The sequence below is a fragment of the Nerophis ophidion genome, linkage group LG06 (assembly GCF_033978795.1).
Source record: "Nerophis ophidion isolate RoL-2023_Sa linkage group LG06, RoL_Noph_v1.0, whole genome shotgun sequence".
Lineage (NCBI taxonomy): Eukaryota > Metazoa > Chordata > Actinopteri > Syngnathiformes > Syngnathidae > Nerophis > Nerophis ophidion.
In genome coordinates, this window is record NC_084616.1 from 19,850,255 (window position 1) to 19,865,579 (window position 15,325).

A 15,325-nucleotide genomic window follows, 5' to 3' on the forward strand; every position below is an offset into this window, starting at 1 on the left:
GTGGTATGCTAACAGTTTACACTAGCATTGTAGCTCATTTTATATGTTTAAATGTAAAAATCCATCCATCCATCCATTTTTCACCGCTTATCCAAAAATCATGTATTTTTAATCTTGGTGCCGTCTTGCAGTAGTCTAACGTTCCCCATGTTAGCATGCTAACGGTGTTATGCTACCACTTTATACTTGCATTTCAGCTAACTTTGTAGCGACTTTTAAACATAAAAATAATTTTTTTTTTTTTGCTTGGCGCTATCTTGCAACTATGCTAACTTTTCCCAGGTTAGCATGCTAACATTGGTATGATAACAGTTTATTCCAGGATTTTAGCGAATTATGTAGCTACGTTCAAACCTATATTAGCATGCTAACATTGGTATGCTAACAGTTTTTACTCGCATTGTAGATCATTTTGAATGTCATTACTTATGAATCATGTATTTTGATACTTACTATCATCTTTAAAGTATGCTAACTGTTCCCATGTTTTTTTGCTAATATTTTAGTTAATGTTGTTGGCATACACCTTTAAATCAAAATTGCATTTATTTTGTGTCGTCTTGTAAGTGTGCTAACTGCGTCCTTGTTAGCATGCTAATGTTTATACATGCATTTTGGCTAATTGTATTGGTGTAAACCAAAAAATCATATTTTACCATATTTTTTTGTACTTTGGGCCATCTTGTAAGTATGCTAGCTGATTAATTTCGAGCATGCTAATACTTTTTTTTTTTGCTAATTACTAGCATTTGTATTTTTGTAGCAGCGTATAAAACATATTTTTTTGTACTTTGTGCCATTTTTTATGTATGCTAATTGCTTCTTTTCTAGAATTCTAACATTGCATTTAAATTTTGTAGCTACATTTAAAATGTAAAAATCATGTATTTTAATACTTGGCGCCTTCTTGATGTATGCTAACGTTTCCCATGTTGTTGGTTAAAACCTAAACATTAAAGATGTATTTATTTTGTGCCATCTTGTAAGTATGCTAACTGCTTCTTTGTTAGCATGCCAACATTTTCAATAAGCATTTTAGCTCATGGTATTGATTTAAACCTAAACATCAAGGATGTATTTATTTTGTGCCATCTTGTAAGTATGCTAACTGCTTTGTTGTTAGCATGCTAACATTTTTAAATTAGCATTTAGCTCATGTTGTTAATATAAACCTAAACATCAAGGATGTATTTATTTTGTGCCATCTTGTAAGTATGCTAACTGCTTTCTTGTTAGCATGCTAACATTTTCAATAAGCATTTTATCTCATTTTGTTGGTATAAACCTAAACATCAAGGATGTATTTATTTTGTGCCATCTTGTAAGTATGCTAACTGCTTTCTTGCTAACATGCTAACATTTTCAATTAGCATTTTAGCTCATGGTATTGATATAAACCTAAACATCAAGGATGTATTTATTTTGTGCCATTTTGTAAGTATGCTAACTGTTTTGTTGTTAGCACGCTAACATTTTCAATTAGCACTTTAGCTCATTTTGTTGGTATAAAACCTACAAATCAAGGATGTATTTATTTTGTGCCACCTTGTAAGTATGCTAACTGCTTCTTTGTTAGCATGCTAACGATTTTCAGTTAGCATTTTAGCTCATGTTATTGATATAAACCTAAACATCAAGGATGTATTTATTTTGTGCCATCTTGTAAGTATGCTAACTGCTTTCTTGCTAACATGCTAACATTTTCAATTAGCATTTTAGCTCATGGTATTGATACAAACCTAAACATCAAGGATGTATTTATTTTGTGCCATCTTGTAAGTATGCTAACTGCTTCGTTGTTAGCATGCTAACGTTTTTAAATTAGTATTTTAGCTCATTTTGTTAATATAAACCTAAACATCAAGGATTTATTTATTTTGTGCCATCTTGTAAGTATGCTAACTGCTTCGTTGTTAGCATGGTAACATTTTGGATGAGCATTTTAGCTCATTTTGTTGATATAAACCTAGACATCAAGGATGTCTTTATTTTGTGCCATCTTGTAAGTATGCTAACTGCTTCTTTGTTAGCATGCTTACGCTTTTAAATCAGCATTTTAGCTCATGGTATTGATATAAACGTAAACATCAAGGATGTATTTATTTTGTGCCATCTTGTAAGTATGCTAACTGCTTTGTTGTTAGCATGCTAATGTTTTCAAATTAGCAATTTAGCTCATGTTGTTAATATAAACCTATACATCAAGGATGTATTTATTTTGTGCCATCTTGTAAGTATGCTAACTGCTTCGTTGTTAGCATGCTAACATTTTCAATTAGCATTTTAGCTCATTTTGTTGGTAAAAACCTAAACATGAAGGATGTATTTATTTTGTGCCATCTTGTAAGTATGCTAACTGCTTCTTTGTTAGCATGCTAACATTTTCAATTAGCATTTTAGCTCATTTTGTTAATATAAACCTAAACATCAAGGATTTATTTATTTTGTGCCATCTTGTAAGTATGCTAACTGCTTCGTTGTTAGCATGGTAACATTTTGGATGAGCATTTTAGCTCATTTTGTTGATATAAACCTAGACATCAAGGATGTCTTTATTTTGTGCCATCTTGTAAGTATGCTAACTGCTTCTTTGTTAGCATGCTAACGCTTTTAAATTAGCATTTTAGCTCATGGTATTGATATAAACCTAAACATCAAGGATGTATTTATTTTGTGCCATCTTGTAAGTATGCTAACTGCTTTGTTGTTAGCATGCTAATGTTTTTAAATTAGCAATTTAGCTCATGTTGTTAATATAAACCTATACATCAAGGATGTATTTATTTTGTGCCATCTTGTAAGTATGCTAACTGCTTCGTTGCTAGCATGCTAACATTTTCAATTAGCATTTTAGCTCATTTTGTTGGTAAAAACCTAAACATGAAGGATGTATTTATTTTGTGCCATCTTGTAAGTATGCTAACTGCTTCCTTGTTAGCATGCTAACGTTTTAAACTAGCATTTTAGCCAATTTTAAAATATTTTTGTAGACAAAAGAACACTTACCTGTATGTTCTGCACAACACTCTTGAACTGGGAGGAGCGCTGAGTCCAGGTGTTGACAAGGTCCATCGCTCGGTCAAAGTTCTTCACGTACTCGCCGTACATTTTCATGAAGGGTGCAAGTTTCTGCAGGATGTCGCCGATACGAGGGTTGGACTTCCTGTTTTGGGTTTTTCAAAATAAAAAAAAGGAGACATTTTAACAAGGACAAGTTGTGTAAGAAAAAGACACTAGATGAGATAAAACAACTGGGAAAAGAGTTCAGTCTCTTAAGAATAAGAAATCATTTTAAAGAACCACATAAATCTATGCATGAAGGTGCTTTGCTGGTCTATGTTCTATGTCCTTGCTTTTTTTATGTTCTTTGCATGAATGTTCCTTGCCTTTCTATGTCCTAAGTTGTATGTAGAAGGTTTCTTGCTGTCCTATGTTCTAAGCATGATGGTCCCTTGATGTCCTATGTTCTAAGCATGATGGTCCCTTGATGTCCTATGTTCTATGCATGATGGTTCCTTGCTGTACTATGTTCTATGTATAATAGTTCCTTGCTGTTCTATGTTTGATGGTTGCTTGCTGTTTTATGCATGATAGTTACTTGCTGTTACATGTTTGATGGTTCCTTGCTGTCTATGTTCCATGCATGATGGTTCCTTGCTGTTACATGTTAGATGGTTCCTTGCTGCCTATGTTCTATACATGATGGGTCCTTGCTGTTCTATGTTCTATGCATGATGGTTCTTTGCAGTACTATGTCTAAGATGTATGTAGAAGGTTCCTTGCTGTTCTATGTATGCTGGTTCCTAGCTGTTTTATGTTCTATGCATGATAGTTCCTTGCTGTTCAATGTTTGATGGTCCCTTGCTGCCTATGTTCTATGCATGATGGTTCCTTGCTGCCTATGTTCTATGCAAGTAGGTTCCTTACTGTTCTATTTCTGATGGTTCCTTACTGTTCTTTGTTGTATGCATGATGGTGCCTTGCTGTCTATGTTTGATGGTTCCTTGCCTCTATGTTCTATGCATGATGGTTCCCTGCTGTCTATGTCTGATGGTTCCTTGCTGTACTACATTTTATGCATGACGGTTCCTTGCTGTACTATGTTCTATGTATGATGGTTCCTTGCTGTTTTATGTCCTATGCATGATGGTTCCTTGCTGTACTATGTTCTATGTATAATAGTTCCTTGCTGTTCTATGTTTGATGGTTGCTTGCTGTTTTATGCATGATAGTTACTTGCTGTTACATGTTTGATGGTTCCTTGCTGTCTATGTTCCATGCATGATGGTTCCTTGCTGTTACATGTTAGATGGTTCCTTGCTGCCTATGTTCTATACATGATGGGTCCTTGCTGTTCTATGTTCTATGCATGATGGTTCTTTGCAGTACTATGTCTAAGATGTATGTAGAAGGTTCCTTGCTGCTCTATGTATGCTGGTTCCTAGCTGTTTTATGTTCTATGCATGATAGTTCCTTGCTGTTCAATGTTTGATGGTCCCTTGCTGCCTATGTTCTATGCAAGTAGGTTCCTTACTGTTCTATTTCTGATGGTTCCTTACTGTTCTTTGTTGTATGCATGATGGTGCCTTGCTGTCTATGTTTGATGGTTCCTTGCCTCTATGTTCTATGCATGATGGTTCCCTGCTGTCTATGTCTGATGGTTCCTTGCTGTACTACATTTTATGCATGACGGTTCCTTGCTGTACTATGTTCTATGTATGATGGTTCCTTGCTGTTTTATGTCCTATGCATGATAGTTCCTTGCTGTTCTATGTTTTATGAATGATGGTTCCTTTAGGTTCAATGTTTGATAGTCCCTTGCTGTGCTATGTTCTATGCAGGATGGTCTATGCAGGATGGTTCCTTGCTGTTTAATGTTCTATGCATGATAGGTCTTTGCTGGTGTATGTTTTATGCATGATGGTTCCTTTCTGTTCAATGTTTGATGGTCCCTTGCTGCCTATGTCCTATGCAAGTAGGTTCCTTACTGTTCTATTTCTGATGGTTCCTTACTGTTCTTTGTTTTATGCATGATGGTGCCTTGCTGTCTATGTTTGATGGTTCCTTGCTGTCTATGTTCTATGCATGATGGTTCCCTGCTGTCTATGTCTGATGGTTCCTTGCTGTTCTACGTTTTATGCATGACGGTTCCTTGCTGTACTATGTTCTATGTATGATGGTTCCTTGCTGTTTTATGTCCTATGCATGATAGTTCCTTGCTGTTCTATGTTTTATGAATGATGGTTCCTTTAAGTTCAATGTTTGATAGTCCCTTGCTGTGCTATGTTCTATGCAGGATGGTCTATGCAGGATGGTTCCTTGCTGTTTAATGTTCTATGCATGATAGGTATTTGCTAGTCTATGTTTTATGCATGATGGTTCCTTTCTGTTCAATGTTTGATGGCCCCTTGCTGTTCTATGTTTGATGGTCCCTTGCTGTCTATGTCCTTTGCATGATGGTTCCTTGCTGTTCAATATTCTATGCATGATGGTTCCTTGCTGTGCTATGGTCTGTGCATGATGGTTCCTTGCTTGTCTATGTTTTATGCATGATGGTCCTTGCTGTACTATCCTCTATGCATGATGGTTCCTTGCTATTCTCTGGTTGATGGTTCCTTGCTATTCTCTGTTTGATGGTTCCTTGCTGTTTTATGTTCTATGCATGATGGTTTTCTTGCTGTACTATGTTTTATGCATGATGGTTTCTTGCTGTTCTATGTTTGATGGTTCCTTACTGTACTATGTCCTGTGCATGATGGTTCCTTGCTGTTCTATGCATGGAACTGCCTTGCTGTTTTTGTTCTATGCATGATGGTTCATTGTTGTTCTATTCATGAAGGTTCCTTGCTGATCACTGTTCTATGTATGATAGTTCCTTGATGTGCAATGTCCTATGCACAAAGGTACCTTGCTCCTATGTTTTATGTATGATGGGTCCTTGTGGTTCTGTTGTCTATGTACCTTCCTGTTCTATGTTCTTTGCATGAAGGTTCCTTGCTGATCTTACGTTCTATGCATGATGGTTCCTTGCTGTCCTTTGTTTATGCTTGATGGTTCCTTGATATTCACTGTTATTTGTGTGATGGGTACTTGCTGTTCTATGTCCTATGCATTATGATTCCTTGCTGTCCTCTATTTTATGCATGATGGTTCCTTGCTGTACTATGTTCTATGCATGATGCTTTCTTGCGGTTTTATTGTCTACGTATGAAGGTTCCTTGTGCGGCTAAATTATATGCATGATGGTTTTGTTGCTTTATTATGTGCTATGCAGGAAGGTTCCTTGCTGTTCTATGTTCTATGCATGAAGGTTCTTTGTTCTTGTATGTCCTACACATAGAGGTGCATTTTTTCTTTTCTTTTCTACACATGAAGGTTCCCTGCTGTTTTTTGTCGGATGGTTTCTTGCTGTTCAATGTTCTATGAATGATGGTTCCTTGCTGTTTTATGTCCTAAAATGAATGTAGGGGGTTACTTGCTGTTTTTAATGTTCTATGCATGAAGGTTCCTTGTGCTTGTATGTTCTATATCTGATGTTTTTTTGCTGTTCTAAGCATGATGGTCCCTTGCTGTGCTATGTATAATAGTTCCTTGCTGTAGTATGTCCTATGTTTTCCTAGAAGGTTTTCCTTGCTGTTCAATATTCTATGCATGAGGGTTCCTTGCGGTCTTATGTCCTAAGTTGTATGTAGATAGTTCCTTGCTGTTCAATGCACTATGCATGCAGGTTCCTTGCTGGTCTACGTGCTAGGTTGTATGCAGAAGGTTCCTTGCTGTTCAATGTGCTACGCATGAAGGTTCCTTGCTGTTTTATGCGCTAAGTTGTATGTAGGAGGTTCCTTGCAGTACTGTGTGCTAAGTTGTATTTAGAAGGTTCCTTGCTGTTCAATGTTCAATGCATCAAGGCTCCTTGTTGCTGTATGTTCTATGCATGAATGTTCCTTGCTGTTCACGGTTCTATGCATACATGTTCCTTGCTGTTGTATGTGCTAAGTTGTATGTAGAAGGTTCCTTGTTGTTGTATGTTTTATGCATGAATGTACCTTGCTGTTCACACTGTTCTATGCATTAATGTTCCTTGCTGTTGTATGTGCTAAGTTGTATGTAGAAGGTTCCTTGCGCAATATGTTTTATGCATGATGGTTCCTTGCTGTCTTTGTTCTATGCATAAAAGTTCCTTGCTGTTATTTGTGCTAAGTTGTAAGTAAAATGTTCCCTGCTGTTCAATGTTCTATGCATGGAAGTTCCCTGCTGTTGTATGTGCTTAGTTTTATGTAGAAGGGTTCCTTGGTGTTCACTGTTCTATGCATGAAGGTTCCTTGCTGATGTATCTGCTAAGTTGTATGTAGAAGGGTTCCCTGCGGTTCACTGTGCTATGCATGAAGGTTCCTTGCTGTTCTACGTGCTAAGTTGCATGTAGAGGGTTCTTTGCTGTTCACTGTTCTATGTATGGTGGTTCCTTGTTTTCTACGTGCTAAGTCTAATATAGGAGGTTCCTTGCTGTTCAATGTCCTATGCAGGAAGGTTCCTTGTTTTTCAATGTGCTAAGTTGTATGTAAAAGGTTCCTTGCGGTTCATTGTTCAATGCATGAAGGTTCCTTGTTGTTTTATGTTCAATGCATGAAGGTTCATTGTTGTTTTATGTTCTATGCATGAAGGCTCCTTGCTGTTCACTGTGTTCTACACATGGATGTTACTTGCTGTTGTATGTGCTAAGTTGTGTGTAAAAGAGTTCCTTGTTGTTCACTGTTCTATACATGAAGGTTCCTTGCAATTGTATGTGCTAAGTCTTATAGAAAGGTTCCTTGCTGTTCACTGTTCTATGCATGATGATTACTTGCTGTTCTATGTGCTAAGTTGTATGTATAAGGATTCCTTGCTGTTCACTGTTCTATACATGAAAGTTCCTTGCTGTTGTATGAACTAAGTTGTATGTAGAAGGTTTCTTGCTGTTCACTGTTCTATGCATGAAGGTTCCTTGCTGTACTATGGGCTAAGTTGTATGTAGAAGGGTTCTTGAAGGTTCCTTACTGTCCTATGTGCTAAGTTGTGCATAGAAGGGTTCCTTGCTGTTCACTATTTTATACATGGAGGTTTCTTGCTGTTCTATGTGCTAAGTTGTATGTAAAAGGGCTCTTTCTGTTCATTGTTCTATACATGAAGGTTCTTTGCTGTGCTATGTGCTAAGTTGTACGTAGAAGGGTTCCTTGCTGTCCACTGTTCTATACATGAAGGTTCCTCGCGGCTGTATATGCTAAGTTGTATGTACAAGGTTCCTTGCTGTTCACTGTTCTTTGCATGATGGTCCCCTGCTGTTCTACATGCTAAAGTTGTATGTAGAAGGTTCCTTGCACACCATTCTCCAGTGATGCGTGTCTTGAGCTCGGGCAGCAGGAACTTGTGGTGGAAGCAGTAGATGGAGGAGATGTTGGAGAAGATTCCCGTAATCACGTCCTGAGGGATTCCAGCTTCTGTCAGCTTAGTGCAAAACTCCTGCAGAACAAAAACACAACCGTAACGTGACTGTTCCACAAAGCATCAAGTGGTACGCCAAATAATCACTTCATGAAACATTCAAACACAGTGTGACTGTTCAAACTGTGTGTGATGTTACAGTAACCAAAACATCTAATACACTTTAGATATCTGCCTTGCTTTTAATGAAGACTTAGGCCTATTGCGTCACTGTATCTTAATGTTGGTCACTATGGTGGTACTTAATGAAGACTTAGGCCTACTACGCCACTGTATTTTAATGCTGGTCATAATGTTGGTACTTGGAGAGACAAGTGTCTTTTCAGGTGGAACATTTGAGAACCATGAATCTAAAGAAATGTGGATGCAAATAATTTCTGGGACATGATTGCATAAATTGAAGGAAATCAATCAATAAATCAATCGACCAATCAATCAATTAATCAGCATGTTGATTAGCAGCAGTTTGTTACTGACAATAAAATAATAAAATAAAATAAACTATTCATGGTCTAATCTATAAACTATAATATTAGCACACATGAGGTGTCCTGGCTGGTCCAACAATAATTACAGACAGCTTTTGTGTGGCCTTAAACTAGATTTTATTCTTTAATATTATTATCAATATTATTATTAGTAGTAGTAGTAGTAATATTAATAGTACTATTCTTGTTTTTATTATTAATAGTAGTAGTATTATTATTGCTGTTATTATGACTAGTATTATTGTTTTTATTATTATGATTGTTAATATTATTATTATTATTGTTATTATTGATTTTATTATTATTGTGATTATTAATATCATTGTTAATAATAGTACTATGATAATTATTGTTATTATTATTAATATTATTGTTGGTATTATTGTTATTACTCCTATTTGTATTACTATTATTATTTATAGTACTATTATTATTGTATTATTGATATTATTATTAGTGATTTTATTATTATTAATAATAATAATACTATTATTATTATTAGTATTGTTATTATTATTATTATTGTTACTATTGTTACTATAATTGAGATTTTTTTTATTGTTTTTATTATTAGCAGTAGTCATAGTAGTATTTTTATTCTTCTTATTATTATTATTATCATTATTATTTTTATTGATTTTATTATTATTGTTACTAATACTATTATTATTAATGAACACTTATTGTTATTATTCCTATTTTTATTACTAGTATTATTTATAGTACTAATATTATTGTTATCATTGATATTACTATTAGTATTGTTGTTATTATTATTATGATTAATAATACTAGTATTAATATTAGTGTTGTTATTATTATTATTGTTATTATTGTTACTATAATTGCAATTTTGTTATTATTGTTTTTATTATTAGTAGTCGTCGTAGTAGTATTGTTATTATTATTATTATTATTATTAACATCATTATTATTATTTTTTTACTATTGTTACTATTAGTATTATTATTAATGATAGTATTATGATAATTATTGCTATCATTATTACTAATATTATTGTTGTTATTATTACTATTATTATTGTTATTATTACTCATAGTACTATTATGAGGCATAGCTCGGTTGGTAGAGTGGCCATGCCAGTAACTTGAGGGTTGCAGGTTCGATTCCCGCTTGTGCCATCCTAGTTACTGCCGTTGTGTCCTTGGGCAAGACACTTTACCCACCTGCTCCCAGTGCCACCCACACTGGTTTAAATGTAACTTAGATATTGGGTTTCACTATGTAAAACGCTTTGAGTCACTTGAGAAAAGCGCTATATAAATATAATTCACAATTCACAATATTATTATTGCTATTATTAATATTATTATTAGTATTGTTTTTATTATTATTATTATCATTATTATTTTAATTATTAATATTATTATTAGTATTATTAGTGTTGTTATTATTGTTGTTTTAATTTTCCTGAGGGAACTCTCCTGAAGGAATCTATAAAGTACTAACGATCTATCCATTATTATTATTGTTATTATAATGATTATAATTATTGTTATTACTGGAGCTCAGCTAACGTCAGAAACACACACTCAGCAGAGTTTACATGCACTAAAGAAAATTCCTGTCTTTATTTAGCTTAAAAAATATATTTTTTTTTTTACAAGATGATGACTTTTAAAGATTTAGATGAACAGATTTAGATGATTCCGTCTTGCATCGTCATGTTTCATGTCGTCACACTTCCCGACGCGAGGACCAGGACGTAGACGTAGACGATCATAAACCACAATATTAACGTTCTTATCTCTTTGTTTCATCGTTAGAACGTTTTATAGGCCACTCCCAAAAATATTGTTGGACCTCCTCAACGACTTGCTGTTGATTTATATTTATGATTGTTATTTATTTATATTTTACTGAAAAAATGCTAACAAATTTTATATAAATCATCATTAGAATTTCATCATTATTACTGTTATTATTAGTAGTAGTATAAGTGCTGTGAGTTGTTTCTATTTTCTTAATCAGATTAGTCAGACTTTTGAATTTGGATTAATCATGATTGCTTACATATTTTAATCAAGCACTGAGCTATGTTTGCTAATGCTATCTTGACATGCTAACCTCTGTCACCACTGGGACTTGAACAGATTGTTTTCTCGAGGTGCTAAGCGAATGGAGTGGAAACGGCGTGAAGGTAAAGACATCTTTTATTTTACTCATAAAAGGAATAAACAAAAGGCGCGCACGAGGGCGGAAGTACAAAACTTGGCTATGAAACAAAACTGTGAACATTAAAAAAAAAACACTTGCAAAATGGCATGAATAGAAAAAACTTACTGTGACTGAGACAAGGGAATGAGAAAAAGCAGTATGGATAACATGGGTGCAGGAGGGGATGTTGCCAGAATGAACAACAGAAACAGACAGGCTTAAATAATACTGTGGTGATTAGTGAAAACAGGTGAGACATGAGGACAGGGGCGTGACATGAGGAAAGGGTGAAAACTAATGAGTTGGCCTGGTAATAAGACGAACAAGGAGGTGCAAAAACTAGAAACAATGGAGTCTTAAGCAAAACAGAACATAACTAAAACAAAAACATGAACAGACATGACATGATAACCTCCAGTTTAGGCTCACAAGTGGACGGCGTCTGCTTCGACTAATTACTTTGACAGACTTTTGTTGTCATGGCCAGAGGCGCGGTAATGGGTCCACACTAACATTTCCATGGAAAGCAATCAATGTCACATGACTGTGGCGTGACCGCGGCAAGAGATGAACCGTCGCTCGGTGACAGGGAAAGTAAAACTGCAACATCGGGACACCAGGACCCTGTCATGATCCGCCGTTCGGATCATGGCATATTCTGGTTTTTCTTCTGTTTTGTATCACATCTGTTTAGTATTCGACTTCCTTAGTTCCTGGTGGCACTTCTTGTTTTGTTTCCGTAGCCATAGTTACGTATTTGTGTCACCTGCCGTTTGTTTTTCACACGGACCTGCTTTTTGATTATCCCTTCTAGTTAAGCCGGCCCTTGTTTTTCATTCGGTCTTGGATTCTCATTTGCTTCCATGCAACAGGTGACGTCGCTCGTCCCGCATTATGGCAAAGACTTTTGATACTTGTTAGCTTCCACGCTATTCCTTCCTTTGTTTATGTCCCTAGCTTACATGCTAGCGCTTTCTGTTCGTTTTGTCTTTAGTGCCTTTGTGCAAGTCTTTTTGTTCTTAGTTTGTTTTTGTAGTCATAAATAATATGCGCCTACTTTGAATTACTGCCGGGTCAAACTCGCTTCCCAAAATAATTAGCGCATGCTTAGTATTACCGCCTGGTCAAAGTCGTGACGTCACAAGTGACACTTCCCCTGTTATCATTTTCAAAATGGAGGAGGCTGATTTCAATACCGGTAATTTGAAATCGCATAAAAGGAAGAAGATTTAGAGCTATTCAGTAGGACTTAAGGTCCAAGCGTACATCACACTCATATTTTTACTGCATACCTTTGGTAAGTGCCGGAGTGAGAAGAGGTTTTAAAATAATTAGCGCATGCTTACTTTTACCGCATGCCTTTGGTAAGCGCAGGAGTGAGAAGAGGTTTTAAATTAATTAGCGCCCCGGCGGCAATTCAAGGAAATACGGTAAGTTTTTTTTTCGGTCCAAAGAACGTGTGTGATGAGCCTCCTCACCACTAGTTGGCGTGGTGAATGTCACACCGAAACTTCCACTTTTGCTTGCTTGCATTAGATTATACCTAGCATTAGCTTCTAGCTTGAGATGGACACCACTTTGTTTTTCCAAGCATGCTTGTGAAGAAAGTGAGTGTGAAGGATAAAGCCGAGCAGAAAAGTGCACGATATTCATGGAATTAACAAAATAAATCATCAAAAAGATGACAGAGGGTGTAGCGAGCTTACTTGGTGAAGCAGTTGGAGCGTAGCACTGCTAGTCTGCACTGTACTGAAGAAGAAGGAGTCGATAACGCCAGCCAATGATGTTAAAATACCATTTAAACATTTATCCATGAAAATATGGGGAAGCTGCTGGTGGTGTGTTTGACAGAGAAGCAGCTGGAAGGAGATATTGTAGAAGTCCACTTTTCCATAATTATTGCATTACTTCATGAAACTTGTTTTTACTACATTCCATTGTATTTCTTTATACAATATTTATTATCTAAAAATGTGTTTTTACTTGTAAAATACATTTTACATGTTGAAATCGTGATGTCTTGACTTCTATTTCGATTTTAATTCATTTCATTGAGCAACACGTGAGTTCTGCAGAGTCGGAGCTGCGTCACGGAACCAATTAAACTTGTACGACGTGAGTGTGGATGAATAAGGACTTAAGCGTTCATCACTAACACAAATAAAGTATATTAAATACAAAGTGGAGGAGTTCAAGTACCTAGGAGACTTGTTCACGAGTGAGGGAAGAGTGGATTGTGAGATCGACAGGCGGATCGGTGCGGCGTCTTCAGTAATGCGGACGTTGTACCGATCCGTTGTGGTGAAGAAGGAGCTGAGTTGGAAGGCAAAGCTCTCAATTTACCGGTCGATCTACGTTCCCATCCTCACCTATGGTCATGAGCTTTGGGTCATGACTGAAAGAATAAGATCACGGGTACAAGCGGCCGAAATGAGTTTCCTCCGCCGTGTGGCGGGTCTCTCCCTTAGAGATAGGGTGAGAAGCTCTGCCATCCGGGAAGAACTCAAAGTAAAGCCGCTGCTCCTTCACATCGAGAGGAGCCAGATGAGGTGGTTCAGGCATCTGGTCAGGATGCCACCCGAACGCCTCCCTAGGGAAGTGTTTAGGGCACGTCCAACCGGTAGGAGGCCACGGGGAAGACCCAGGACACGTTGGGAAGACTATGTCTCCCGGCTGGCCTGGGAACGCCTCGGGATCCGCCGGGAAGAGCTAGACGAAGTGGCTGGGGAGAGGGAAGTCTGGGTTTCCCTGCTTAGGCTGTTGCCCCCGCGACCCGACCTCGGATAAGCAGAAGATGATGGATGGATGGATAAATACAAAGTGAACCTTGTTGAACAAGTCTGGATGTCATTTTCCAAACAAGAGTATTGTTCTTCTGCACACACGATATGAATGTAATGTTATTATCATTAATATTATTAGAATTATATTCATATTCATAGCATTACTATTTTATTATGTTTTTTATAATATTAATGTTATTATTTTTAGTTATTAAAATCATTATTAATAATTATCATTGTTATCAATATTAACAATATTATCATTATTACTATTATTACTGTATTGTATAATAATCATTATTATTATAGTATTACTATAATAATAATGATTATTATCATTACTACTATTATTATAATCATTCTTTTATCATTATCAATCAATCAATCAATGTTTATTTATATAGCCCAAAATCAAAAGTGTCTCAAAGGGCTGCACAAACCACGACGACATCCTCGGTACAGAGCCCCCACACGGGCAAGGAAAAACTCACCCCAGTGGGACGTCGGTGACAGTGACTATGAGAAACCTTGGAGAGGACCGCATATGTGGGCAACCCCCGCCCCCTAGGGACACCGAAAGCAATGCATTATCATTATTATTATAATTATTATTGTTTTTATTTTTATTATTATTATTATGAACGCTAGTATTATTATTACTATTTTATAATTATTTTTATAATCATTATTGTTATTTTATTATTATTGTTATCATTTTATCATTATAATTATGATCATTATTGTTATTATTATTATTTCATTATTGTTATTATATTTTCTAATCATTATTATTGTGCTTATAATTATTACTATAGCTCGGTTGGTAGAGCGGCCGTGCCAGCAACTTGAGGGTTGCAGGTTCGATCCCCGCTTGCACCATCCTAGTCGCTGCCGTTGTGTCTTTGGGCAAGACACTTTACCCACCTGCTCCCAGTGCCACCCACACTGGTTTAAATGTAAAAATTTGATATTGGGTTTCACTATGTAAAGCGCTTTGAGTCACTTTGAGAAAAGCGCTATGTAAATATACTTCACTTCACTTCACTATTTAATCATTATTTTTATAATTAAAATATTGGTATTGTAGCCGAGATAGGCTCCAGCACCCCCTGCCACCCCAAAAGGGACAAGCGGTAGAAAAAATGGATGGATGGTGTTATGATCCGCCGCCCAGATCATACATTGTTTTGGTTTTTGAGTCCTTTTTGTGTTTCCTGATTATTTTACAGAATTTCTAGGCGCAGTCAAGGCGTTGAGGGGTTACGGTTTGGTGACCGCGGGATTAGGTCTCTGCTTTTTGCAGATGATGTGGTCCTGATGGCTTCATCTGACCGGGATCTTCAGCTCTTGCTGGATCGGTTCACAGCCGAGTGTGAAGTGACCAGAATGAGATTCAGCACC

The 15,325-nt window shown here is 36.3% G+C and overlaps 1 protein-coding gene across 1 annotated transcript in view; it reads right to left on the minus strand.

Annotated features, from left to right (window-relative positions):
• fgd (faciogenital dysplasia) overlaps nucleotides 1-15,325 on the minus strand; it is a 163,457-nt gene that overhangs the window by 28,160 nt on the left and 119,972 nt on the right. The window contains exons 6-7 of the mRNA XM_061902948.1: nucleotides 8,357-8,493; nucleotides 3,007-3,163 (exon numbers count right to left, since the gene is read on the minus strand). Coding sequence (XP_061758932.1) covers nucleotides 3,007-3,163; nucleotides 8,357-8,493 — 294 coding nt within the window. The remainder of the gene's footprint in view (nucleotides 1-3,006; nucleotides 3,164-8,356; nucleotides 8,494-15,325) is intronic.